We start from the raw sequence: 27,000 nt of genomic DNA, 5'->3' as shown, positions 1-27,000 counted from the left end.
AACATCCAGAAGAAATGCATTTGAAGCAAGACAACCTAAGAGACACCACAAATTCAAATCGGTCTTCAAATCTGGAGTCCAAGGTCTCATAAAATTTAAAAGTCGGCCCTTTTGCCACTTAATGTAGGGCGGGTGATGGGGGGAAGAAAGCAACCTGACTTTGAGACTTTTGAAGGGAACTTTCAGATACAGCAGGTGAGAAAGGACTTTATAGGTAGAGCAGAGCCAAAACTAAGGGAAGATTCACCCATCATAAACACTGTAAATAAAGACAGGATCAGTGCTGCTGTATTTTTCTTTTGCTTTAGGCTTCAATATGGCAGGCTCAGCATTGACCTGTTGCTAATTTTGTCTTTATTTACAATGTTGATCATTTGCTCATGGATTAATTTTGATTTTCCAAATGGGGTAAAAAGTTGGGATGATCAGGTGACATTTAAATTAAGCCTCGTAGGGAAAATTGGAAATATTTTCTGGCAGGAAAAAAAAAAACACACAAAACACTGTGTAAAAATATTATTTACCTTTTTCTAAAATATATTTTTATTGATTTCAGAAAGGAAGGGAGAAGGAGAGAGAGAAACATCAATGATGGGAGAGAATTATTGATCAGAGGCCTCCTGCATGCCCCACACTGGGGATCAAGCCCGCAACCCTGGGCATGTGCCCTGACTGGGAAATGAACCCTCATAGATTGACTGAGCCACGCTGGCCAGGCAATATTATTTATCTTGATTATTGAGGGGTTTTTTTTGTGCTCCCTAAAAGGGTGTGCTCAAGGCCAGGGCCTTGCTCACCTCACTCCTGTCTAGGCCCTGCCCCAGAAAGCACAGAGCTGGCCGAGCAAGCCTTTCAACATGGCAGAGAAAGCAATCAGAACATCCATTTTTAATCTTGGCCCATGAGGAGATGGATTCTCCCGTCCTTGCAACAGGTATTGTATCTGTGAAGAGGTTGTGGTCTAGTAGAGGCCACCTGGATCGGAGAGTAGTTGGAGGTCTTCACAGATCCTCAATACATCCCCCGAGAAGTTGCAACGAGGTCTGAAGTTCCCACTACCAGGAACAAAGGCAGTGGAATTCATTAGCTAGGATATCACAAATTATTTGGAAGCTTAATATGATACAGTTTAAGGTGCCACCGTATGTACATGAAATTAGAATCTCCCAGGACAAAGCCATATATCCACATTTCAGCAGGGTCTTGAGCTGACTTTTCAAAAGCCATCCCAGCTTAGACAACTTCTGGGTTAAGGAATGGAAGCTGTCCCTATAAAGGGAAATAGCCAATATGATTAGAGTGTGCGGAGACTTTTTAAGTTAACAAATCTATTTCTGAAAACAATGGAACCAGGGACATGAGAGTTTAGAATGGCAGGACATTGATGATTGAATAATTTCTTGATAGGATGGTTGTATACGAGAGATTTTTCATTCTTTCAACACCTGTGTGGTGCAGGCTTACTTTACTTGGCCAATAGGATATGCCCTAAAGAAACAAAGAATAGTTTCTTTGTTTGGGTGCTTCAGTTGTTGGAGCATCATCCCATACACCAAAAGGTTGCAGGTTCAATTCCCAGTCAGGGCACTTACAGGATGCAACTGATCAATGTTTCTCTCGCACATAGATGTTTCTTACTCTCCCTTCTTCTCTCTCTAAAAATCAATTTTTAAAAAAATGCCCTAGCTGGTTTGGCTCAGTAGATAGAGTGTCGGCCTGTGGACTGAAGGGTCCCAGGTTCAGTTCCAGTTAAGGGCACATACCTTGGTTGCAGGCTCCATCCCTGGCCCTGTCAAGGTTCATGTGAGAGGTAACCAATGGATGTGTCTCTCTTATATCGGTGTTTCTCTCTCTTGCCCTCCCTCTACTCTCTTTAAAAATCAATGGAAAAATATCCTCCGGTGAGGGTTAACAACAACAAAACAACAAGGCCGGGATGCCACTGATGATGGCTGGGGGAATTCAACATCACTCTTTGCTTGGGTAGAAAATTATGAAGAAGGGTGAAGATTTAAAAAAGGAGAAGAAAGGGACACTGCATAAGCAAAAACATATAAAGCAACTTAAATCCATTGCAAAAAGTGTCATGATAAAGGTATTTTTATTTTTTTCTCTTTTTTTTAAATATATTTTTTTATTTATTTCAGAGAGGAAGGGAGAGGAAGAGAGAGACAGGAACATCAGTGATGAGTGAAAATCATTGATTTGCTGCCTCCTGCACACTTCCCTCCCCTTCCTACCCCCCCCCCCCCACACACACACACACACACACACACGCTGGGGATCAAGCCTGCAATCTGGGCATGTGCCCTTACCCAGAATCAAACCTTGGGACTCTTTAGTACGCAGGCTGACACTCTGTTCACTGAGCCAAACCAGCTGGGGCTTGATAAAGGTATTTTTAAATGCTCTTTGAGCCTATTCGATAAAACCTATTTATAGAAATCAGATAAAGTTGTGATCAGGTGACATTAAAGCTAAAAGTCTTGTAGAAAATTGTAAATTTTTCTGAAAGGAAAATAAACAAAAAGAGAGAGAGAGGAGGGATGTTCTAGGCAGAAGCAACAGCAAGTGCAAAGGCACAAGGATGTGTGAATACCGGCTTAACAGAGTGCTGGCGCTACGGTGAGATGAAGGCAGGGGGGCTGGGGCAGGGCCTGGATAGGAGGCTGTGACCATCATTCCGTGAGCCATTAAACAGTGCCAATGGGCGTGGAGAAGAAGAAAGAGACTTGAAATGCATGTAGGAGGTAGAATCAACTAGACTGAGTGGCTTGTGAGGATGTAAAGAATGATAATGAGAGGAGTTACATGGAGCTGTAATTCTCTTAAAAAGCTGATCCCACTGGAAAACACACAATTGTGTAAGGTGGGGGTGAGATAAGGACTTGGCTCTAAGATATCCTGGAAATGCATTCGGCCAAGAAGGAGGACTAAGTATTGTTAAGGGCGCATAAAGTAAACAGATGGATATTATAACCAACATCACCTTCTTCATAATTTTCTACCCAAGCAAAGAGTGATGTTGAATTCCCCCAGCCATCATCAGTGGCATCCCGGCCTTCAGGAAGGTACAAAGCGGTGAGATCCTAGAGCAAACGGGCTTCCACCAGGCTAGTGGGAACAGCAGGAGAGGCAAGAGCCTTCAAGGAGATTCCCTTTCTAATTTTCAGATTTATCCAGTCTCCTCAGGCAATGGGGAGATAAAGAAATATCAGCTGTCATGATGGAAATTTCCCCTGGGAAAACTGATGCCAAATGTCTTTTCAGGTAATAAAAGGTAACCTCAGCATGGAGGGGTCAAATGAAAGAGATATATTTGGCCACAAGCTGGCTGCAATGATCCCTGGGTACATTCAGTCAGAATCAAGGCGGGGAGCTGTTATCATCAGCTCTAGAAACACCTTAATTCAGTGGCGAACTCTTACACAATGCACTTTAAAATGGTCTCCAATGACAGTTTTGGATAAGAAATCCCAGCTTCAACAAGGTCTCCAACAATGAATGTGGGCCAACCTCACTTAAGCAGGATGGCTGTCTAAAATTAATTTTCTGGTAACCTAAAAGGGCATACTAAAATATATACATGCATATTTAAATATGCATATATTTATTTTTTTAAATATATTTGATCAGCTACCTCCTGCACACCCCTACTGGGGATCAAGCCTGCAACCTGGGCATGTGCCTGGAATGGGAATCAAACGGTGACCTCCTGGTTCATAAGTCAATGTTCAACCACTGAACCACACCAGCTGGGCTAACTATCTTATATAATAAAAAGCTAATAAGCAAATTGACTGAACGGAGGAAAGACTGGTCGCTATGAAGCACACTGACCACCAGGGGGGCAGACGCTCAACGCAGGAGCTGCCCCCTCGTGGTCAGTGCGCTCCCACAGGGGGAGTGCTGCTCAACCAGAAGCCTGGCTCAAGGCTGGTGAGCAAGCGCAGTGGTGGCGGTGGGAGCCTCTTCTGCCTCCATGGCAGTGCTTAAAGACCCTTCGGGGGTCCCGGACTGCGAGAGGGTGCAGGCCAGGCTGAGGAACACCCCCCCCCCCCCCGGCAGTGTACTAATGTCATGCACTAGGCCTCTAGTATATTTATATACATTATATTTAAATCATTATTGTTGAAAATTAATTTTGAAAATATGGTAGATTTTTTTTTAATTTTATAATTCTATAGAGGTTCCTCTAGTGACAGGATCAAGATTCTTAATGGCCTAAAACAGGTGTCAGACATTGAACCAAATGCAGACATTCTCTTGAATGTGATTTGAGACTAAGTCATTGCTATTTATCCTTACCCTTCCCATTTTTCTTTGACTTCTGGGGGCTGGAGAAATTAATAGAAGAGAATAAATCAGTAGCTGAAGTTTCCACTTAATTAAGCATTTTCTTATTCATACATATGTTAGAGATCCCTCTGCTCAGTATACTGTATGATTTGATTGATCAATATTGATCATGTTACTAGACTCTTTCCGTGAACTACACTTGCTAGTGAGGGTTCAGGTGTCCTCCACAAACTTGCACTTATATGTGTATGATAAGCCATATGCTGGCTTACAGAATAAATTAAACCACTTCAAAACTTGAACAGTGTCTTCATAAGGGAAGAGTTTGCCCACAGTGATGTTTTAAGAACTGTTTCAACTGATGAACTCATGTAACTTGAACTTGGCCTAATGAGTGTTTTCGAAGAGATAAATGAGTATGTGGCCCATATGGCTCAGTGGTTGAACTGGACACATGAACCAAGAGGTCACAGTTCAATTCCTGGTCAGGGTACATGCCTGGGTTTCCAGCTTAATCCCCAGTAGAGGTCATGCAGGAGGCAGCCAATAGATGATTCTCTCTCATCATTGATGTTTCTCTCTCTCCCTCTCCCTTCTTCTCTCTGAAATCAATAAAAAAACATTTGAAAAAAATGAAGAAAGAAAAAAAAATGGGTATGTGGTAGTCTGACATTCAGGGTTATTGTATCAGAAGTTTCCTAAGATAGAGGAAGCTTGAATACATAACCTGTGATCAAGGGCATGTCCAAAGGATGGCTTTTCCAGTGCCCTTGAGCCCTCTCCTACCTCTGCCCTTCTTGTCCTGGCCTCTTAAATTCTGATCTTTGGTGTTTCTCATGTCATTTGTCTTCAGCTATCTCTGGGTTATTGGTGTTCTGTATTTCCAATCCCAAGTGCTATGTGATCCCTTTCTGGTCTCCATAACTTCTATGTGAGCATGGCAATCTACCTAGGGCCCCAACTCCAGGGACAATTACCTCTGACATAGGTTTTCAGGGCAAAGAGCACAAACCTTAACATTTGGAGGAAATCAATATTTTTATAATGTTTTTATTGTAGCCATATAGATAGTCCCCTGTGTTTATGAGAAAAAGCAGATTCAATCCAGAAATACATGATTTGAATTTTTTTTCTTATAATGAATCTAAAAATAATTGGCCCCATTATGAGCAGATACAAGAAAAATAATTGAATGCTTTAAAATTCCTTTTTCTGTAAATGTTTTGGAAAGTCTATAATTCATGCTTTAAGAAGATAACTACCTAAACATAATAGCACTTTTGAAAAAGAGGACCTAATGAACTAAAACAGCTGGAGAACTGAGGGACAAGAACCAGATTTCTGACATTCACCACAGCTTTATTTTGTTCTGCCTGCAGTGTGAGCATGTCACCCATACCAAACCCTGAGGTAGTAAAGGTGCTGCTGAAAACCACAAAGCACCCCCCAGAGTAGATTAGTATATGGGTGACCCAACTGCATATGCCATGTCTATGGGTAGGCAGGATAGGGAAGGGTATGAGCAAAGTCCCTACAGCGAGACCGCCTGGGCTGGACCTTCCACACATCCACGCACTTTGTAGTCATGGATGCATTGCTTCGTTTCATGTCCTCATCTGAAAATGATCATGGTGACAACCTTCTCTAGGTCACAGAGTTGGAATGAGGATCAAATGTGGTCCATTCATGGAGAGAACTTAGAACAGTGCCTGGCACACTGTAAGGACTCAATACATGTCAGCTGGAATTTAGTTTACAGTTTGTGGGCAGTAACTTTACAAGTTCTTGCTGGTGACTGCCCACCTTCAGCTATGGTTCCTATGTAAGGACCTGGATCACAAGAAGCTGAGGAAACTCTTCAGCTACAATTATTTCTTACTAAACTTGGAAGGTTTTTTTGCAGTCCTATCTGGAGGCAGGGTCTTGATAAATAGGCCTTTACACATACCACCCAGTGACATATTTTCTTTGTTTGTTTTTAATCATTTGTTATATAATGCATTCTATTAAGTACTCATCCCAGTGTAAATGCTTTTGTCCGGCCAGCATAGCTCAGTGGTTGAGCAGTGACCTATAATCCAGGAGGTCACAGTTGGATTCCCAGTTAGGGCACATGCCCGGTTTGCAGGCTCGATCCTCAGTGTGTGTGTTTGGCGGAGGGGAGGGGAGGAGGCAGCCCATCAATGATTCTCTCTCATCATTGATGATTCTATCTCTCTCCATCTTCCTTCCTCTCTGAAATAAAAATACTTTAAAAAAAAAAGCTTTTTAGACTTTTTTTTGGTCTGTTGAAAATACTTTTTGTGAATTATCTTTTTGCTGTTGTTGGAAATATTTTTACTGTAATAGCAAAATTGAAACTTGTCAAGTTGACAGTTACTAAATCTCATTGCTGGAATTATTGTGACAGCTATTAAGGTTGAAGGGATAAAGATTAGGCCCTTGATTGGTTTGGGGAATGAGAAAGGTGCTAAGTTCACCCTAACATGTTACGATTATTAATAATTAGCTTTTCATAGGGAGATATTTGGGTCCTGATTTGCTTATCAACTTGGAAAAAATGACTAATAAATTGACCAAAATACTAACCAAGGTGAGCCAGTATCTCTGCGGGCTTAGGGACAATGAAGAGACTATGCCCAGAAGAGTCCACAGGTGGCACACAGAAGGAGGACAGCCAGCAGCAGCTGGCAGAAACAGACCGAGACCTCTCTAAAGGCTGAATAGACCATGTGGGCTACTAGATCCCCAGGTGGGGAGTCAGCCAAAAGCTTTTATTTTTATAATGGTCTGATTCCAGAATCGCAGCGGCGACAATAGCTCAGACATGGGGCGCACTGTGCCCACAGCTCTAAAATTAAATCATAATGCTTAAAGCTGGCAGTTATATTCCCCTAAATCCATTTTTAATTCTAAACAAAATACTCTGAAGAGAATTCTGCTCTACCACCAACCACTCTCATTGGTTTAATTGGCAAGATGGACCCATGCCAAACAGTGTTAAATAACACCCTTGGGTTCCTGTGACCTTTTTTTCACAATTTATGACTCCCCAGTTCTTTGGGATACATTGCCTGAGGAAAGGGATTCTACTTTCTTTAAAATTCTACTTAAACAGAAATCTTTTTATTCAATTACTCTTGATTTTTTTTTCCAAGTGTCTACAAGTTTAAGTCCACTTTTTTCTTTTTTTCATTTAGGGATGTCCAAGATAATGATCATGATTGAGTTCATTTCTTTTAAATTTGGTGACTAGAACTTTGTGAGACTCCAGGGTCACCTTCTGAATGACTCTGCCCAACTTCAGGGCTGGGAGGAAGAGGCAGGAGACCAAAAGAGCGGGAATAAAAGAGTGGAAATCACCAGGAGTATTTTTCTTTAATTTCAGCTTTTTTCTCCTACGTGATTTGATTGCTGTAAATATTGTATAAAGAAACACATGCATACAGGGAAGTAAAAATGGAGAATGAAGGATTCTCATCTGGAATCTCTTATAACAAAGGCTTTCTGTGATTGAAAGACTAGGAAGTGTTTCAGTGATAGGGAAACATTCATTTGGACCAGTAACATACATTGGGCCACACTACACAGCTGCTGTTAGCCACTCAGGTCAAACTTGCTAATCACATTAAGTTGCCACCCAAATCTAAACTGAGCATGGAGCTAAGCTTTGAATGTTCAATCTACCTGAGAGCTAGGTAGCTTCTGTACACTTAGATCTGAGAAGCTTTTGTACCACTACAGGTGAACATGGAGAAACAGAGAGATGGGGAGAAAGACAAAAATATTCCGACATATGGGTAGGAATGGAACTGACAGATGGGAACCATTCCTGTTCTAGAAAGGCAGATTGGGGAAGAGAGAGATATCTAAACCAAATTCAGGGATGTGGTGTGAAATTATGCCATAACTTTTGGGTCTTAATATCATAAAACAACTCTTTTTACCCTATTCCTCTCAATCTTTGGGAAAGGTAAGCAGAAAGAAAAAAAATATATATATCTTATGCATGGAATGATTTCAGGGGATGACATACTCCTTCCACTGCCATCCTAAAAGAAGCTCTCCAAGGAGCCTGTCACTCAATTCCACCATAAATTCCACCTTCCAATTTCATCAGTCCTCAGCTAAAAGGAGGCAACCTTTTTCTGAGAATTGTAACACCAGAGTAAAAATTACTTTATCCATTCTTTCCTAATAAGACAAAAATTTGCTAGGATAGGTCTATGAGTGCAGGGAGCTGAGTGTGCTGGATCCTGGATGTAAAAGAGTGGTCCCTAACTAAGACCAAGAGATTGGGAAAGTAAAGTCTCAGTTCATAAATTCTTCCTGGTTGACCATCTAGCCAACGGTGAGCCCTTGAGAGGATGCTCAATGCCTCCCACTGCTTTTAAAATCTATATCAGGCAGTAGGACCTCTGGCATAGAAAATAAATGAGGATTTCCTTTGGACTCATTCAATGTTATACAGCTCAAAGACAGCTTGCAGATCTAGTTTGGCTCCCTATTTTTATAGGTTAGAAAAGGAGACCAAGAGGAGAAGGATCCTCGGTCCCACAGCCAGTTTAGTGGCAGAATTAGAAGTAAAACCCTGGGCTCCACACACCTGATTCAATATTTCCCATTAACCTCAGTTCCAATTCCTATTCCCCATATCAGTTCATATCAGATGGGGGATTTTTATAGAGAGAAGGTCTAAGAGGACCAGGAGAGGCAGGCCTATCCATGTGTGTATTTGGTATTATATACCAGTGCCTAAGAGAACAATGTTTTATTCTCCCTTATTTCAAGGTAAAATAAGGAAATTATTTTCCCAAAAGGACTTGTTATCTGGGCAGTCAATCTGGAGTCTGCATATCCCAGAACTAATTGGGATATCTTTTATAGGTCATTATTTAAGTGTGCGATATCCCAAGGACAGCCCAGCAATAATCAGAAGTGGTGTCTCTCTCACATTCCAAGCATTTCTAAAATGCTCCTTGGCTAATCTTGTCTGTACTTGACAGAGTGTTAGATGCAGCCCTGCCAGTCCAGCCTCTCCAGCTGCCGAAAGTGGAGGACAGTGCTTGGCTCCAGTTGACTAACACCATCAACACTTCCTTAAGGAGCTGACCATATGCAAAAGCTACAGGTAGGAGACAGGCTGGCTCTCAGGCAGAAATCAGGCTGGATTTTATGTCTGGTATAGCTTCTAGAGAAAGAGCATTACCAAAGAAAGTGAAGGTCACCATGGAAATGTATCATATAGAGATTGCAGGACAAATTTTACCAGTGTCCATATAGTACTGTCAACATAAAAAGAAGCCCTGACCAGAGATCCTACCTCCCAATAAACACACACACACAAGCAAACAAAAGGAAAAAACGTACCCATCTGATGAATGAATCTATTAGCCATTTACACCGTCCAACTGACATTCCTTGCTATGGTTCCCTGCTTTCCAAACGAGCATCTGACATAGATTTATGTCCCCAAGGGAGCACACTGGGTCAGAGACCTTAATTAGTCCATCAGATTAAGAGTTGTATTTCTCACTAAACCATTAGCATTCTTGTTTATTCACTGAATGCCTCCAAGTTTAAGCAAGAACAAGCAGAAATCAGTGGCCAGTTCTTTGCATACTTGGTTCTGAAAAAACTGAAAACCAGATGTAGAAAGTAGTGAATTCATCAGGTCTCTCCACCTGGAAGACTGGGTCTGGGCAGTGAACAGGCTACCTGCTCAGAAGTGGTTTTCATCATCACACCCCTTGCAGCTGTCACATCTGTCTGCTCAGCAGACACTACATTGTTGATGAAGTGTCCCTGTGTATTTGCAGATGTTACAAAGAATAGCAACCTGAAGTATAAAAAGGCAGCCTGAAAAAGAAAAAAAGAACATTCTTGGAAAGCACCACTGAGTACCATGCACTTAAAATAAAAACAAACAAAAAATAGTACCTGTCTCCTTAGATCTCTTGTTTTCTTGGTCATCTTATCAATTGCAATGTTTAGAGGATCTCCTTTCTCCTTCCTTCCAGTCTATTAAGAAAAGAAAAATAATTTCTGATTTAGAAAATTCAACGTTAGTGACATTAAGGATTGAAAATTTTTAGAAATACACTTGAGTTGCGGAAGCTGAGCGGTTTTATAATAATTTTCAATATACAGCTAATAGATTTAGTCTCTCAACTTTGTTTTCTCTGAAATCTGAATGAAAATCAATACATCCCCAGGATAGTTACACATATGTTAATAGTCACCTCCATGCAAATCTATGTTTTTTTCCCTTCTCCAGATGGTTAGCGATTAAGTAAACACAACAAGGATGTTTTGTTTTTGCCTTAAAATACTAATATTTTGTGCTTCCCTAGTATGTAAGCACACTTCTTCTGACTAGAAGATAAGATTGAGATGTTAAAAACTAAAGTGGAGCGAACCAGAACACAAAACTAACAACACTGAGGACTGTGCAAAAATGAACACTCCAAAGGGCTAAATGAGTTGCTCAGAAAATGGAGATGTTGCATTCAGGAAGGCAAGTTAATCTCACAGAGAGGCGGGGAAATTCAGTTAGAGTTTAAATCCTGGGTAAGATTTAAATAGGAAAGAGGACCCTTGGCGGGTAGCTCAATTGGTTAGAGCGTCGTCCAGAAACGCCAAGGTTTAGGGTCTGATCTCCTGTCAGGGCACATATAAGAATCAACCAATGAATGCATAAATAAATGAAACAACAAATCAATGTTTCTCTCTCTCCCTTCCTCTCTCTAAAATCAATGAATTAATAATCCTATATAATAAAAGGCTAATTGCAAATCAACTGATTGGTGGAACGACTGGTCGCTATGATGTGCACTGACAGTCAATGCAGGAGCTGCCCCCTGGTGGTCAGTGTGCTCCCACAGGGGGAGTGCCGCTCAGCCAGAAGCTGGGCTCACACCTCCGTTGCAGTGCTAAGAATGTCTGACTGCCAGCTTAGGCCTGCTCCCCATGGGCAGCGGGCCTAAGCTGTCAGTTGGATATCCCCCCCCCCCCCCCCGAGGGCTCCTGGACTGCAAGAGGGCACAGGCTGGGCTGAGGGACCCCTCCTGAGTGCACAAATTTTGTGCACCTGGCCTCTAGTCATAATAATAAAAGGCCAAGAGGTGTCATGACCAAAATGACCAAACGAACAGTCACCAGGAGGTGCATGGAGCACCTCTCAGCCATAAAACCTAACAACCGGTCACTATGACACCCACTGTGGCCAGGAACTGACCTGACCAGGGGGTGGGGCCTGCGGTCAACCTCGCAGCCCCTCCCCTCTGTCAGCCTGCCCCTTATTGGACTCTCCCACTCTGATCAAGAGCCAGGCCTGCCGGCCAAATGCTCCCTCCCTTCCCCCCACCCCCGCCAGCCACACCCCCATCAGCCCGCCCCACCAGGATAGGCCCGCATCCCCTTCCCCTGGCTGGCCCGCCCCTGATCACACACTCCCATCCCAATAGGGGGAGGGGCTGGGCGGCCAACCTCCTGGGTCCCGCATCCCACCCGTGCACTGGGAGTCAGTCTGAGTCCTGCATGCACAGCGGGTCTGGGTCTTGGGCGATATCGTGCACTGGGTCTCTAGTAATAATAATAAATAATAGGAAAGAGGGAGGCTATGGTAGCAAAGAAAGGCATCAAGACAAGAAATAAGAAAGGTGGGTTCTAGGAGGATGGTGAGTGGGATGGGCAGCCTTTCTCCATGATGCGAAGGGATCAGTTTGACTAGTTGTTGAGACAAACTGCTTTCATAAGAACTTCTTTATAGTGTCATTAGTGCCAACTATACTCTGATCTGTCAGCTCAGAGGATCTCTGGTGACATTAGCTCCCCATGGCACTGTATTGTCAGGATTCTGTTGGTGTCATATTTGCAATCCTGTTTTCTCCAGCTCCCAAGTCTTTGGCTGAAGGCAATTTTTTAAATAATGCGGATAACTTGGGTACAATATTTTTTTTTCTCACTGTTTATAGAGGCTGGAGAAATGGTAATGCGAGGATTTAAACTTAGGAAATTTGGGCCACTCGTTGAAATTGTGAATTCACTGGCTCTTTGTCAACTCTAATTTCTTTAAATAACGTATATGTGCAGGAATGATGGTAGGAGTTCCCCAATGCTCAGATTTACACAGCGAACGGGGTCCAGCAAGGCGCCCTACTATACTTTCCTGTGCTCTGTTACATCCACATGTGGAAATACTTTTAAATTATCAGCTTAAACTGGACAGAAAGCCAATGACTGAGAGAGAGAGAGAGAGAGAGAGAGAGAGAGAGAGAGAGAGAGAGGAGTCTTGCCTCCTAGTGTCAGCCTCCATTATTAGGCTCTGTGATCTTGGTCTAACAATATGCCCATTTTTTATGTCTGAGTTTTCTCGTAAGTACTGTGGATAATGTAATATATGCCCTGTCTTCCTCACCAGGCTAGCAGGACAATCAATCATGTTGTCAATGTGCTGGAAACAACAAAAGGCATTAACAATATCCAGGGCAATTAGGAAAGTATTTCTGCAGTGGGGAAAAATGAAACAATAGATTTGGCAACGACACAGAAACTATTTTTGGATCACCTGGACTTCTGCTTTCTCCACTCAGGCAAACAATGTATGAAAACCTTGCCAAAAACTAGAATTTTAAAAGAAAACGTTATTTCTCTTCAAGGCAGAAATGTTGGGGGCGGCTCGTTTTCAATAGACCAGTGGTCGGCAAACCGTGGCTCGCGAGCCACATGCAGCTCTTTGGCCCCTTGAGTGTGGCTCTTCCACAAAATACCATGGCCTGGGTGAGTCTATTTTGAAGAAGTGGCGTTAGAAGAAGTTTAACAAATTTGGCTCTCAAAAGAAATTTCAATCATTGTACTGTTGATATTTGGATCTGTTGACTAATGACTTTGCCGACCACTGCAATAGACCACTAAATAGATATTTCTAAGAGTTTAAATAAGGACAGAAACTTGGGGTGAATGTCTTGTACATGGGTTCTGGGATACAGTTGTTAAGTGACTGAGGGTTTGATTTTCTTGAGCAAATGCTAGTTCCCAGGGAACCAAAAAGAAGTCTCTCCCAGCTCTCCCTCCCTGGCCCTCCAAGCTCTGCAAACTCAAAATAGTTTAGCCAACTGAACCGAGAGGTGACCTGAGTCTTCACTGTGACATCGTCACCTAATAATAAAACAACAGTTTGGTTTTCTGTCAGTCAGCCACCTACTCCCTGCCTTTGCTGAACAGAAGGAAATAAAACCAGCGGTAACCACTCTGCCAGGAACGACCTCGGTGAACTAGCGACTTCTCTAGACTCCAGACTTATCATCAGTGGAATGGAGGGGCCAGGATGAGTTATGAAACGAAGAAATGTGGGGGCCTGAGAAACCATCAGGGACACACAACCACACTTCCCTTACTGCAGGGGCGCTCTCCGGACACTGCTGGAGCTCTGGGAACTGGCAGGCAGTCGGGGTTTCTCATCTCTAAAACGTGGATGAGTGCTTGCTTTGGGGATGACTGTGAACATTAAAAGAGCTAGGATCTGTCACCGTTAGCACAGTACCTAACTCTGGGAGAGGTAACTCCATGTTAGTTTGCTCTCCTTCCCCTCCCCTTCATTCCACTTGAAGGCCCAGAGAGGTGAAGTCATTGATTCCAACCACCTCGCTAATGAGTGTCTGACCAGGGTCTCCAGACTCCTCCCAGTCCAGAGCCATTCCCATTCCATGTCTGAACCATCCTTCACCTCTAAAATTCTAGGGTTTTGTGATTTAATAGTGCCATGAATTTCTTTTCAAAGGCTATTAAAAAAAAAAAAAAAAAGCCTAGCCATTGTGGCTCAGTGGTTAGGAATTCACCTGTGAACCAGGAGATCATGGTTCAATTCCTATTTAGGGCACATGCTGGGGTTGAAGGCTCCATCCCCAGTAGGAGGTGTGCTGGAGGCAGCCTATCAATGATCCGCTCCCATCATTGATGTTTCTATCTCTCTCTCCTCCCGTCCTCTCTGAAATCAATAAAAATATTTAAAATAATAATAATAATAATAATAATAATAAATAGAAACAACCTCAGTTTGAGGTATATTCCCTTTGTCACATTCTGCCCACAGACCTTGTGGCCTTTCTCGGGCTTGCTCCCCACTTGCCTTCTATATCTTTTCCTGCAGAGAATGAGTCTGCAATAGAAAATGCCATTTAATAAATATTGTTATTAAAAAAAAAATAAGGAGAAGAAGGTAGGCGAGAGCGAGAGCACTCCCTCACACTGCTTCAGGCGGCTTCCTAGTTGCCATCTGCTGTGCTGGGGAGGGGTGTGTTTATTAAACTGCATCTGTTTTAGCCTTTGAGCACTATTGTACAAAACACACTTTGGGTAGACCCACAGCTCGCGTTGATGAGCGGGAATGCATTTCCTGATCTGGAGTTTTACAGGGGATCCTTCATTCTCCCATCCTCTGGCTCTACATTCAAGTCCAATCGTCAGAGTAATCCGATGCTATCCAGTACACTTTCGTAGTTTCAGTTTAATCCTACACAAAAGGACTGAGCCCATGAATAGAAATATTAATTTTCACAATTAGTCTTCAGGAAAAAACACTCTATTTTAGTTCAGCACCTTTTTGTTTGTTTGTTTTTGGTTCAACACTTTTTTTGTAATACTACCCTGTGCCTCTTTTTTGTTGTTTCTTTAATTAAATATTTAATGTTGAAAGGATTACATATGTCCCTTTCTGCCCCCCCCCCCCCCCCCCCCCCCCGCCCATTGACCCCTTCGAGCTAGCCACGCCCCCGCCCCAGGCCTTCACCACCCTATTGTCTGTGCCCAAGGGTCATGCATATATGCTTGCAAGTTCTTTGGTTGATCTATTCCCACCTACTCTCTGAAAGTCCGCAGTCCCTTTGCCTCTTTGTGAAATAAAAGCCCTCCTGCTTTGGATAAGGAGCTTCCTTTTCCTTATTTTTCTATATATTTTTTACTATATTAATATCCATCACCCCTTCTGAAATACTGAAGGCTGAATATTGCACATTGGATACCAACTCCCTAATTTATAGAACAAAAGAATAAGGACCATTGAACTTTACATTTCTGAAATTGACTGAGTATTTCTTCAAAGGTCATTCCCCATCTCAGCTCCTCACCTCCCTAAACATATAACTCATTACGAGTGGTCATTCACGGAGTCCCTGGAGACATACTAGCATCTCAGTGCTCCGATCAGATGTGAGGCTTCATGTCAGTTCCAGGGCACAATATCAACATGTGGGAAAGGGCTGTAAGAAGGCAGATGTCTCTCACTCTTCTCCTTTCCCCACCAAGGTACCTACAAACTTGACTGAATGTATGAGAAATCTTCAAAATATTGCATAGTTGGAACTAATGTATTGAAGCTGTAGAAAGCTAATCAAATGCCCAGTCTTCAAACTATTGGTATTTGAAAGGAGAAGTCAAAATCATCAAAACAGCCGAAACCGGTTTGGCTCAGTGGATAGAGCGTCGGCCTGCGGACTGAAAGGTCCCAGGTTCGATTCCGGTCAAGGGCATGTACCTTGGCTGCGGGCACATCCCCAGTAGGGGGTGTGCAGGAGGCAGCTGATCGATGTTTCTCTCTCATCGATGTTTCTAACTCTCTATCTCTCTCTCTTCCTCTCTGTAAAAAATCAATAAAATATATTTTTTTTAAAAAAATCATCAAAACAGCAGCCCTAGCAGGTTTGGCTCAGATAGAGCATTGGCCTATGGATGAAGGGTCCCGGGTTCAATTCCAGTCAGGTCGGGAAACATGCCCAGGTTGCCGGCTCCGTCCCCCAGAAGGGGGTGTGTAGGAGGCAGCTGATCAATGATTCTCTCTCATCACTGATGTTTCTAACTCTCCCTCTCCCTTCCTCTCTAAAATCAATAAAAATATATATTTTAAAAAATAATCAGAATGACAGAAAGCAATAATGTTCTATGCACTCACTCACTAACACATTTTCCTGTCAATCAAACCATTATTTAGACCACAGAAAGAAGGAGAAAAAATTCATCTATTGGTCCAGCAGTCACCCTATCACATTTGGAGGGTTGCCCATCTATCCCCAAACCCTGCATATAGAAATCATAGTCTTATTATATATAGCACCACTGTTTATAGAACCTTGAACATTTCATAATACCTTTATATTATGAGTAAATCACAGTCTGAGAATGTGGGCCTTCCTAAATATTTCCTTTTCTTTAGCTGTGGACATTTCTCTTGAAAAAGAAATTGGCAATATCTCTTTAGAATGGATGAAGTTTAGCAGTGGCCACAAATCAAATCCATGATCAGGATACCTGGACCACAATCCAGCTTTCCTGGACCCTGGGATGAGGGGAAAATGTAGAAAGGGAAAAATTGATGACAAAGTGTCCGGGCAAAATATATCCTGACACTTCTCTGCCAAAACTCGTCAATGCTGAAGGAAATAATCATCAAACTATAGGAAAGAATAACAGGAAGAGGTTATTGGTGACAGTCCCAGACCCTACCTATCAGGATAGCGATGTCAGTACACACACTGGGCCATGAGCAAAGAAGGACTGGCTCAGGGACTTCAGGTATGTCACTATTGGTTTTCCTTTTCCCAGAAATCTGTGTTCTTTTAAGTAAATCCTCCAATTTTTCCTTCTCACTCAATCAAGGGTTTCTGGTTAAGGGATAAACTTATGATAATATCCAAAGCAATGAGATTTGGCTATAGGTTTGTAGGTGAAATTATTGAAGAGGAGGCATAATTTCCCCCCACTGGGATTGATAAACTGGCAGTAGATAAACCTTGAGATACTTATGGAGAGTCTAAAAATATATGCCACCAAAAGAAAAGCTTTGGAGAGAGAGAGAGAGAGAGAGAGAGAGAGAGAGAGAGAGAGAGAGAGGAGTTAGGAAAGAGAAGAAGGGAAGTCAGCGTTTGGAGTCAAATCAATTTGGTTCATATTTCCATTACATACTAACTTGGAAAATAGAGCTCCATGAGGGTACAGTCTTTGTTTTGCTTATCTTTAGGGACTGGAGCTGAGCCGGGCACATGATAGGCATTCAATAAATTTTATTAAATCAATGAGTGAAACATACTGGTTCCTGAATCCAATTGAACCTAAAGCCACAAGTATCTATCAGTGGATTTGCTGGTGTCTTGAGTTAATAAATTCCCTTGTTTGTTCATGTTGGATTGCTGTCACTTCCGACTAAAAGGCATGACTGAATCAGAGACCTTAAAATACCCAACTAACATACTCTGAAGGCAGCCTGGTAGAGAGAGAAAACCCCAGGAAGGTCCCCGTGGACACAGCCTGAACATTCTCTGGGATCTCAGGCCTTTGTCTCACCCACAGGGGTTTTCCAGAACAAACTATTTATTGCCCAAACTCTAAATCCTAATATTTCTCCCCTACATCCTGCTGGTCACTAGCCTTGAGAACATGTTAATCAAATGGCCCTTAAGATGTATTCTATTTATGGATAGAAGGATGGATGGTTCTAGTAGGCACCTGGGTATAGGAAGTGGGGATGAAAGTAATTAATAATTTGGAAAATGTGTGATCCTAAAAATAAACTTCACCCACTTCACAATTTGCTGATCAAAGCCATAGGAAGTGGTTGGCACCTGTGTAGTGCTATAATTCTTGCTCCTTGATTTATTTTATCAACACAGGTGTAGTCCTCAGTGATTATCTGTCAGGCAGCCCTGTGTAGACGATGGTTTTCATCAAAGTCCCACTCTCACAGCTCCCAGCCTTGGGTGATTGCTAAAAGCCAGGGTTAATTAACCACACATCCCTTCGAAGTCTGCGGAAGACCATGAACTGTACAAACTGCTAAAAAGAAAGTTACTTTATCTTTACAGTTGGGATGAACTTAGGCAAGGTGAAGTGCAAATTTCCATTGATTTTCTACACACACACAAACACATATATACCCATACTGAATAAATGATTTAAATTTCAATGAATTTTTAACTTCCACTCCATTTTTAAGTGCATATTCCCCAAACCACTGAGTTACAGTTAAAGCTATCAGCACCTAGAGCATCCCTGGAGTCTGGCATTTTTCACCATCTCAAAAAGAGGTCAGTAACTGGGTCTGCATTAATGAGAGTTCACAGAAATCAGAAAACTCTCAGGCAGAGGGTTGCCTTAGTTTACGGAAAGATTGTCTGTGTGGGGATCAAAGTCTTGGCCTTCTACCCATATGTCAGGGGCCTGCCCTCCTAGTTCACAATGACCCCTCCTCCTCTGAGCTTCTAAAGCTATCAATATAATTTATTTGGTGTTTTATAAGCAATCCCCACTCCGCTAACAATTATATCATTCAAATTTCTTGCATTGCTAATTGGATTTCAGATGTCACACTGTAAAGCGAAAATACAAATATATAAGATGCATCATTATGATCCTGTACTGTTGAGAAATTTATCATGACTCTATGTCCCTCCTTTCCTATTAGAAGTACAGGAGCTTCAGGAGAGTGTGTTAGTCAGCTTGGGCTGTCTTAACAAAATACCATAGATTGGGTGGTTTAAACAACAGATATTTATTTTCTCACAAATCTGGAGGCTGGAAGTCCAAGATCAAGGTCCAGCAGGTTGGGTTTGTGGTGAGAGCTCTCTTCCTGGCTCAGAGACAACTGCTTTCGCTCTATGTCCTCATATAGTGGAGAGAGAGCAAGCAAGCTCTCTGGTGTTTCTTCATCTAAGGCAGTGGTCGGCAAACTGCGGCTCGAGAACCACATGCAGCTCTTTGACCCCTTGAGTGTGGTTCTTCCACAAAATACCAAGTCCTGGGTGAGTCTATTTTGAAGAAGTGGCATTAGAAGTTTAAGTTTAAAAAAATGTGGCTCTCAAAAGAAATTTCAATCGTCGTACTGTTGATATTTGGCTCTGTTGACTAATGAGTTTGCCGACCACTGATCTAAGGGCACAGAGACTATCATGAAGTCCCCATTCTAATAGCTCATTGAAGCCTAATTATCTCACAAAGGTCCCCCTCTCCAAATACCATCGCAGGGAAGGGGATTGTAAGGATTCAATATATAAATTCTGGAGGGACATATCAGTCCACAGCAGACAGGAAGTTGTCAGCCAACTATATATTTTCTTTTATTTTTTTAAAGGGGATTTCAGAGAGGGAGATAGATAAAAATATGGATGATGAGAGAGAATCATTGATCAGCTGCCTCCTGCACAGCCCCTACTGGGGAATTGAACCTGAAACCCCAGCATGTGCCTTGACCAGGAATCGAACAGTGACCTCCTGGTTCATAGGTCGACACTCAACCACTAAGCCACACCAGCCAGGCTTTTTTTTTTTTTGTAAGGGATTATAAATTGATTAGTCCATCTGGAAAACCAGATGGATTGAGCCCCAAAATAGTGACAGCCCACCTACATGTTTTCTTAAAATTGAAGTTTCTTGCATGGTGTCTTGCAATGAATGGGTACTAAGCAAACTAGAACTATGTATAGATATGTTGTGCATAAAAGTATGTATTGTATATGAATGAATGGTGCAATTTGTATTCTGGCTGTTTGCTAGATGTCATGATATGGATCTTTGTGGAGCAGCTACTTGTATAAAGGTAGAGTTGAAGTGTTGCTGTATTATTGCCAGCGGTAGAGTAAAATTATTGCCTACCTTCTTTCTACCTTATTCCCATCCTTCCCTGTTCAAAATCTCTCCTAAGCCAGAAGGAGATGTAAATCAAAGCTTCTGAATGCCTGTAGAGCAAGCATGTCAAACTCGCAGCCAGCAGGCTGCATGGAATGCAGCTGACTGGCCGTGAGTTTGACATGCTTGCTGTAGAGGATTAAAATGTACACACACTTGGGAGAAGAAATATAAAATTAGTAAATGACTTTATCAAATCCTTCTCTCAAAATAGTGAGAGGTGGGAGTAGATAAGCTTGAGGACTCTAGACATTAAAAAGGAATGAGTTTAACGAAATAGAACTTCTAAGAGATGGGCAGAACCCTGTCTGGGACAAACATGGCTCGGCCAGCGTGGCTCAGTGGTTGAGCTTCGATCTATGAACCAGGTCACGGTTCAATTCCCTGTCGGGGCACACACCCGAGCTGCAGGCTTGATCCCCAGTGTAGGGCATGCAGGAGGCAGCCAATCAATGATTCTTTCTCATCATTGATGTTTCTATATCTCTCTCACTTCCTCTCGGAAATCAATAAAAAAATTTTAAAATGAGGGAAAAAAAGAGGCATGCCATCCTGGGAATACCTAGGGCCTTTCTGGTCACACCCATGCAGCAAAGGAAAATAAAGATGTTTCTGGGTGACAATGGGAAGAGGAAATAGACAGTTTAGGAGTACCAGGCACTTCCTGCATTCTGGGGGACCCCTAAAAAGAATTCCTTGTATTTTTCAGAACCAAGGCTTTCCTTCCTGCCCAAATCAGCTGGACCCCTCTTGGTCTCTGCCACGCCTCTGAGGATCACCACCGCCAATCTGCACCTGCGCACCTTCTCCCTCCTCTCCTGTTGCCCTATAAAGACCAGCACTGTCTGGAGAGCAACTACACAGGTCCTGGTCCCACTCAGTCTCATCACTGGGAGGAAAGGAAGAGAAAATGATCTTTTGTTTTTAAGTAGCTGGACAGTTAAAATAACAAAAGAAATATTTTAACTATTTGAGAACTAGCAAGCCCCAATCTAGAGTTGCTGATTTCTTTCTCAGCACCTTTGTGTTGTCTTTTATTTTCCAGGATGGGGCTTCTCAGGAGGGTCCGGGTTTGATTCTGGTCAAGGGCACGGTTCCCAGCCAAGGCAGGCCCTCCTTGGGTTCAGGTGAGTCGGGGCCCCACCCCCTCGAAGCCCTTCATACTGAGAATGCCTGGCCACCAACTCTTGGGCATTTGCTCACACTTGGCTCCAGTGAAAACTTTATGAGGCAAGTAGCATTTTTGCAGCACGGCAGTTAAAAACTAAACTAAGTAGAAAGCAGGCCGAAACCCCGGAACACATGTCTCACATCGTCCCAAATAGTCCTCACTATGTGGCTCCCATAAACACCATCTGCTGTGTTAATTTGTAAAGAATTACAAGGTTCTTAAAATTACACTTTGCTCTCTGTAACGTACACTGTGTCTATGAAGGGGGGTGAGTTGAGAATGTGCATCATGTCCAGCCAGACACAGAAATATTTTTCCTGCCTATGCTGGGCTGCGCCTGCAAGTTTGCTAGGTCTGCATGGAATTTTAAAAAGTGCACCATTGCCTGGCTGGCGTGGTTCAATGGCTGAGCATTGATTGACCTAGGAACCAGGAAGTCACGGTTCCCAGTCAGGGCACATGCCTGGGTTGTGGGCTCGATCCCCAGTGTGAGGCATGCAGGAGATGGCTGATCGATGATTATCCCTCAGCATTGATTTTGCTATCTTTCTCCCTCTTCCTTCCTCTCTGAAATCAATAAATATATATATTTAAAAATATAAAATAAAATAAAAATTGCACCATGTTCTCTGCAGACCACCTGCAGGAAACAAATTCCCAATAAAATGCATAGATTATAATTATAGCATTTTATATATCTTCCGGTTGGGTGCACATCTCCCATGTCACTGAATCCTCATGATGATGCAAGTCCTCGGCTATAAGTCAAAGAGGGTGAGTAGCTAACATTGGGAGAATGAATTGAATGCCTAGCAGGTTGTTGGTTAAATGGTGATAAATGGTGGCTGGAAATGAGGAGGAAGATAGGAGAGTCTGAGGTTCAGTAATCCTGAACTAGAACCTGTCAACGTGAGATAGTTGTTACATGTGTAACTTCCTGGTCTCTCCACTCAGAGATTCCATTCAGTGGCTCTGGAGTAGGCTGGAAATGTTCATTAATATATATATATATATATATATATATATATATTGCTCTAGCTGGCTTTTGCCTGCAGGCTGAAGGGTCCCAGGTTCAATTCTGGTCAAGGGCACATGCCCGGGTAGTGGGCTTGACCCCCAATAGGGGCTGTGCAGGAGGCAGCCAATCAATGATTCTCTCTCATCATTGATGTTTCTATCTCTCCCTCTCCTTTCCTTTCTGAAATCAATAAAAATATTTTTTTAAAAATTATTGAATTTATTGGGGTGATACTGGTTAATAAAATTATATATGTTTCAGGTGTACAGTCTTTTTTTTTTAATCTTTATTGTTGAAAGTATTACAGATGTCCCCCCCCCATCGACCCCTTCTAGCCCACCCCCAGGGGTACCGTTCTATAATACATCATCTGTAGATTGTATTGTGTGCTCACCACCCCAAGTCAAGTCTCCTTCCATCACCATTCATCTCCCCTTTACCCTCTTCTGCCTCCCTCACCCCTCTTTCCCTCTGATAATCCATATTTATTATGGTGATTAAAAATCTTCATTTTTTAATAATCACGTTCTCAATTATAGTCAAGTTGTGAAAATACAGGGGCAGTTCAGTGGGTCCCAACCTGCCTAATTATATGATTCATGGAAGTCTTTCCAACTATGGCCCAGGGATCTGCATTTTTAGATTTCCATTAAATTCGATTATTAGCCTGATTTGAGAACAATAACTTTTGCAAGGATTTCCTTGTAGTGCACCTAAAATAGGATCAAGCATCCACAATTCGGGCAGTTCTGCTTAATTCTGATGAATTAGTCACTCTATCTCAAAAACAAAGTTTCTGAACCAAACCACTTAATTAAAAGACAAAAGCTGCACTGCCTCAGAAACCAAAGCAATACGGAACAGGCACAGCCGCCGTGTGGCTTCATAGAAAGGCCCCGCACAAAGAAAAGGAAATTTACACCCGTTTCCCAGGGTTCTCACCTGTCACTGTCACATTAACATAAAGACATCAAAATAAGGTCAGCCAGATGTGACAGACATAGAAATAAAGTAGATTCTTGTTCTTCCTAAACCATAGAGAACCTAAGACCTTTTGATTGAATTAAGATTTGGCAAGATCTCCCCCCGCACACACACACACAAAGAACAAGGATCCTGATCAGGCAGAATTTCAGAGCTGCGGGTAAACTCTGCTGATTTGCCAATCTTTTCTGAAAATGTACTCCCAAATTCCCCTTCCTATTGTTCCAACCTCTCTGCTCCCTTGTAATTAAGTTCTAGGCCTCAGAGAAGAGTTTCTGAGCTCCCCATAATATTCTCCTTTATGCCTTCCTCTCCCTCTCCTGAAACATCTCTACTGCCCAGATCAAGCCCCGCCTCTTCCTGACCCCCCAGTCCACACAGAATTCTCCCTTCTCTCGACCTCAATAGCAAGTAGCATCGTCTTCTGTGTCAGGCCACAGCATCACCCTGACCCAAACCTCTGCACAGCCTTCTTTGGGCAAGCTGACACAAGTCTCATCCCACATCCCTCAGAGGAAGGCGTGTGGCTGCCTGTGGCTGCCTCCTGACTTCCATGCTCTGATGAAAAAGGCAGGAGTAGGGCTACAGGTTGTTGCCTGAATTTTCTCTGTTCACTTAGAGTAAATTGAACTGAACGAACCAATGTTGATTCCATTTTTTTAATCAATCTATGAAACACTGGATTTTTAAAAGTGATCGTAAAAAACACAAAACAACAAAAAATGATTGGCACAGGTTGGCAGTAACCCCCAAATTGTTTAGTGATGCTTCTGTCAAATGCATATATAACACAGTTGAGTTAAATAAACATGTTGTACTCATGTTTTGCATTTGAATGTATGTGGTATGTGTATGTGATTCTGTGTGTGTGTGTGTGTGTGTGTGTGTGTATTGCAAATATAAATACCATTATATTTAACTGGGTGGGTACTCTCTGCACTAGCAGAAGGTAAGCTTTGTGAGAGAAGGCCCATCTCCCTGTATCAGGTACAATGCCCCCAAAAGGAGTTTCCTTTGTACACAATAAAGCCTTGTGGTTAGCGATGGGATAACTGTCACTCCCAGAGGATAGTGGGAGTCAAAGAATGTTACTGCCAAGCTTCCTTGGATGAGTGGACCAGAGAACACTGAGGACAATGAGTCTTCAAATCTAAGTCCTTCCAGAATCCAGTACTGGTCTGTTTATGTGCATCCATAACTATTGATTTGGCCATGTGCAGCCAAGGATATGCACAGTGCCAGCTCCCAGGGACCTTAGTCTCCCAAGGACTTGTGACACTAAGACTTAAGGAGGGAGGAGAAGAAGATTGCTTTTATCTTACTCTTATGTGAAATGAAAATGCAAATGTAATCAATAGGCCACAACCCACCTCCATCTTTCTCATGCCCTTTCCCAAGTCTTCCCTTCCTTCAAAGAATTTATGACATCATCCACACAAACAGTATTAAGTTAATCTTGACTCGATACTTTCTAGCTATGTAACACTTGCCAATTCACCTAAACTCACTAAGTCGCAGTCCTCACATATAGAATAGTGAAAATAATACCTAACTCAAGATTGTGGTGAGATAATGTGTGCCAAATGTCTATCTACGAGTCGAGTCTAGCATGCAAATGGTATCCAATAAACAGAATTCTTACCCTTATTTTCTTTTTTTGTTAATCCTCACCTGAGGATATTTTTTTCCATTGCTTTTCAGAGAGAGAGAGTGGAAGGAGGGTGCAGTGGGAGAGGGAGGGTAAGAGAGAGAGAAGAAAACATCATGGATGTGAGACACATTGATTGGTTGCCTCTCCAATGTGCCCCAACTATGGACAGTGAGTGACCCCAAACCCCTTGGGTGTGTGGGCCAATGCTCTAACCACTGAGAAACATGGGCCAGGGCTTACCCTGATTTTCTTTCTCTCTAGACAGTACACTTCTTCAGGAGAGGCACAGTGCCCAGCATCTGAACTATGAATGATGTAAGATGGGGTGACTGAATGTCTAGGGAGAATATATTATTTTATAGGCTGAATCTGGGTTTTTCAAGACTTGCCATTTGAAAATCTTTTAATATCTGAGTGGCATTTAGCATTCATGAAATTTTCATCAGTTTAAAGTCCATTTATGACACAATTCAAATGTAAGGCAAATCAAAAAGGAAAACCAGACATGGACCCTGACTCTGCACCAATGAAGTGGCGAAGCATTCAAACTCTGGCCACCGAGGTTTCTTATGCTAGTGGAGAAAGGGAGCAAATGCTGGGCACGCCTTCCTCCTTCTCAGCTCCAGGCAGGGGTCTGAAATCAGTAGTGAATACAGTTCTCTGATGATTCTAATCAAACTGAGTACCTATGACTAACTGCTGGAAGAAGGGGATCCCCTAAGTAGCACGAGTGGGTTCTATTTCAGTCTCCCTCCGTTGGCATGTCAAGGAAGGAATGGACCTGCTGAATGGGCAAGCCAGATGCAGCTGGTCTGTGTGTCTAGCCCACGCTGACAGGGAGCCAGTGAGGGAGCTGCTCAGGATTACACACACCTCTGTACCTGGGGGCCTCCGGAGACATGCCTCTTTTCTAAATATGCCTTCCACGCACAGGCAAAGTCTAGAAATCAGCATTAGTGAATTCTTTTTAAACTATACTAATAAAAGGGTAATATGCTAATTAGGCCAGGAGATCTACTGGAAGACCTTCCGGACGTTCTTCCGAACAAAGCCATGGTAGTGGGGCCGAGGCAGAGGCGGTTAGGGGCAATCAGGCTGGTGGGGGGGGCAGGCACTTGGGGGTGATCAGGCCGGCAGGGGTGGCAGATGGGGGTAAGCAAGCCAGCGGGGGGGGGGGGCGGGCAGATGGGGGCGATCAGGCTGGCGGGGGGGGGCAGTTGTGGGTGAGCAGGCCAGCAGGGGGGTCAGTTGGAAGTGATCAGCTGGCAGGGGGGGTGCAGTTAGGGGTGATCAGGCCAGAAGGAGGTGCAGTTGGGTGATCAGGCCTGCAGGCAGAGTGGTTAGGGGCTATCAGGCAGGCAGGCAGGTGAGCGGTTAGGAGTCAGCAGTCTCATATTTCGAGAGGGATGTCTGACTGCTGGTTTAGGCCTGATAGCTGTGGATCAGGCCTAATCCAGCAGTCAGACATCCCCCGAGGGAGTCCCAGATTGGAGAGGGTGCAGGCCGGGCTAAGGAACAACCCCCCCTCCCTGTGCACAAATTTCATGCACCAGGCCACTAGTTCATTTATAATGACTTTAAAAGGTCCCTGTAAAAATACTAATACAATCAAGAAAGACCTTACGTAGGTCATTTGATTAGTGGTGTTTCATCTGTCTCTCCTATTAGACTGTAAATTTCCTGAGATTAGTCATCAGTGAGTGTGTTTCACTAAATCCAGTAGCTGGCAAGTAGGTTCTCAGTGAAGCAGTGACACAAAATTGTTGTCATTTGTGGAAATAGAAAGTTGATCTCTAGACAGAACAGAAAAGTAGGAGAGGAAACCTCCATGTAGGGGTTGGGTGTGTACTTGAGACTCAGTAGCAGAAACCCACATGTTGACTACAGGGAGTGACAAAATCCATGTGAGGCTAGGTCAAGGCTAAACTTTTGGTCCTGATTCATTCACTCCACCAATTAATATTAAGAGTCACATGAGGACCACAGTGCTATGTGCTAGGGACACAGGAACCAGTCACAGGGATAGGGGGACTTACAATCTGATAGAGCACCTGATAATTAATCTGGAAAATAATCAAATTATTTTAAATCTTAGAACACATATACTTATGGGAGTAGGGGGTAAGTTTTTTTTAAGTTTCCTTTTCAAGGCCTGTGTCAAGTGATTGACGAGGAAACTCAGCTGTGAACCCAGCAAGCAGAACG

At 42.9% G+C, this 27,000-nt stretch overlaps 1 protein-coding gene across 4 annotated transcripts in view; it reads right to left on the bottom strand.

The window, feature by feature from the left end:
• CTNNA2 (catenin alpha 2) overlaps nt 1-27,000 on the bottom strand; it is a gene marked incomplete at both ends in the record, with an annotated part of 1,062,955 nt that overhangs the window by 255,618 nt on the left and 780,337 nt on the right. For 3 of the 4 annotated variants that reach the window (XM_079791896.1, XM_079791897.1, XM_079791898.1), the window contains one exon: nt 10,240-10,320. In XM_079791896.1, the coding sequence (XP_079648022.1) occupies nt 10,240-10,320 (81 nt within the window). Of the gene's footprint in view, nt 1-10,239; nt 10,321-27,000 lie in introns of those variants that run through there. The other variant, XM_079791899.1, reaches the window with a different exon arrangement.

Source organism: Cnephaeus nilssonii (genome assembly GCF_951640355.1).
Source record: "Cnephaeus nilssonii genome assembly, chromosome: 15".
NCBI classification, from domain to species: domain Eukaryota; kingdom Metazoa; phylum Chordata; class Mammalia; order Chiroptera; family Vespertilionidae; genus Cnephaeus; species Cnephaeus nilssonii.
The sequence above is the reverse complement of the archived record's forward strand: the minus strand, read 5'-3'. Positions and strand labels throughout refer to the sequence as shown.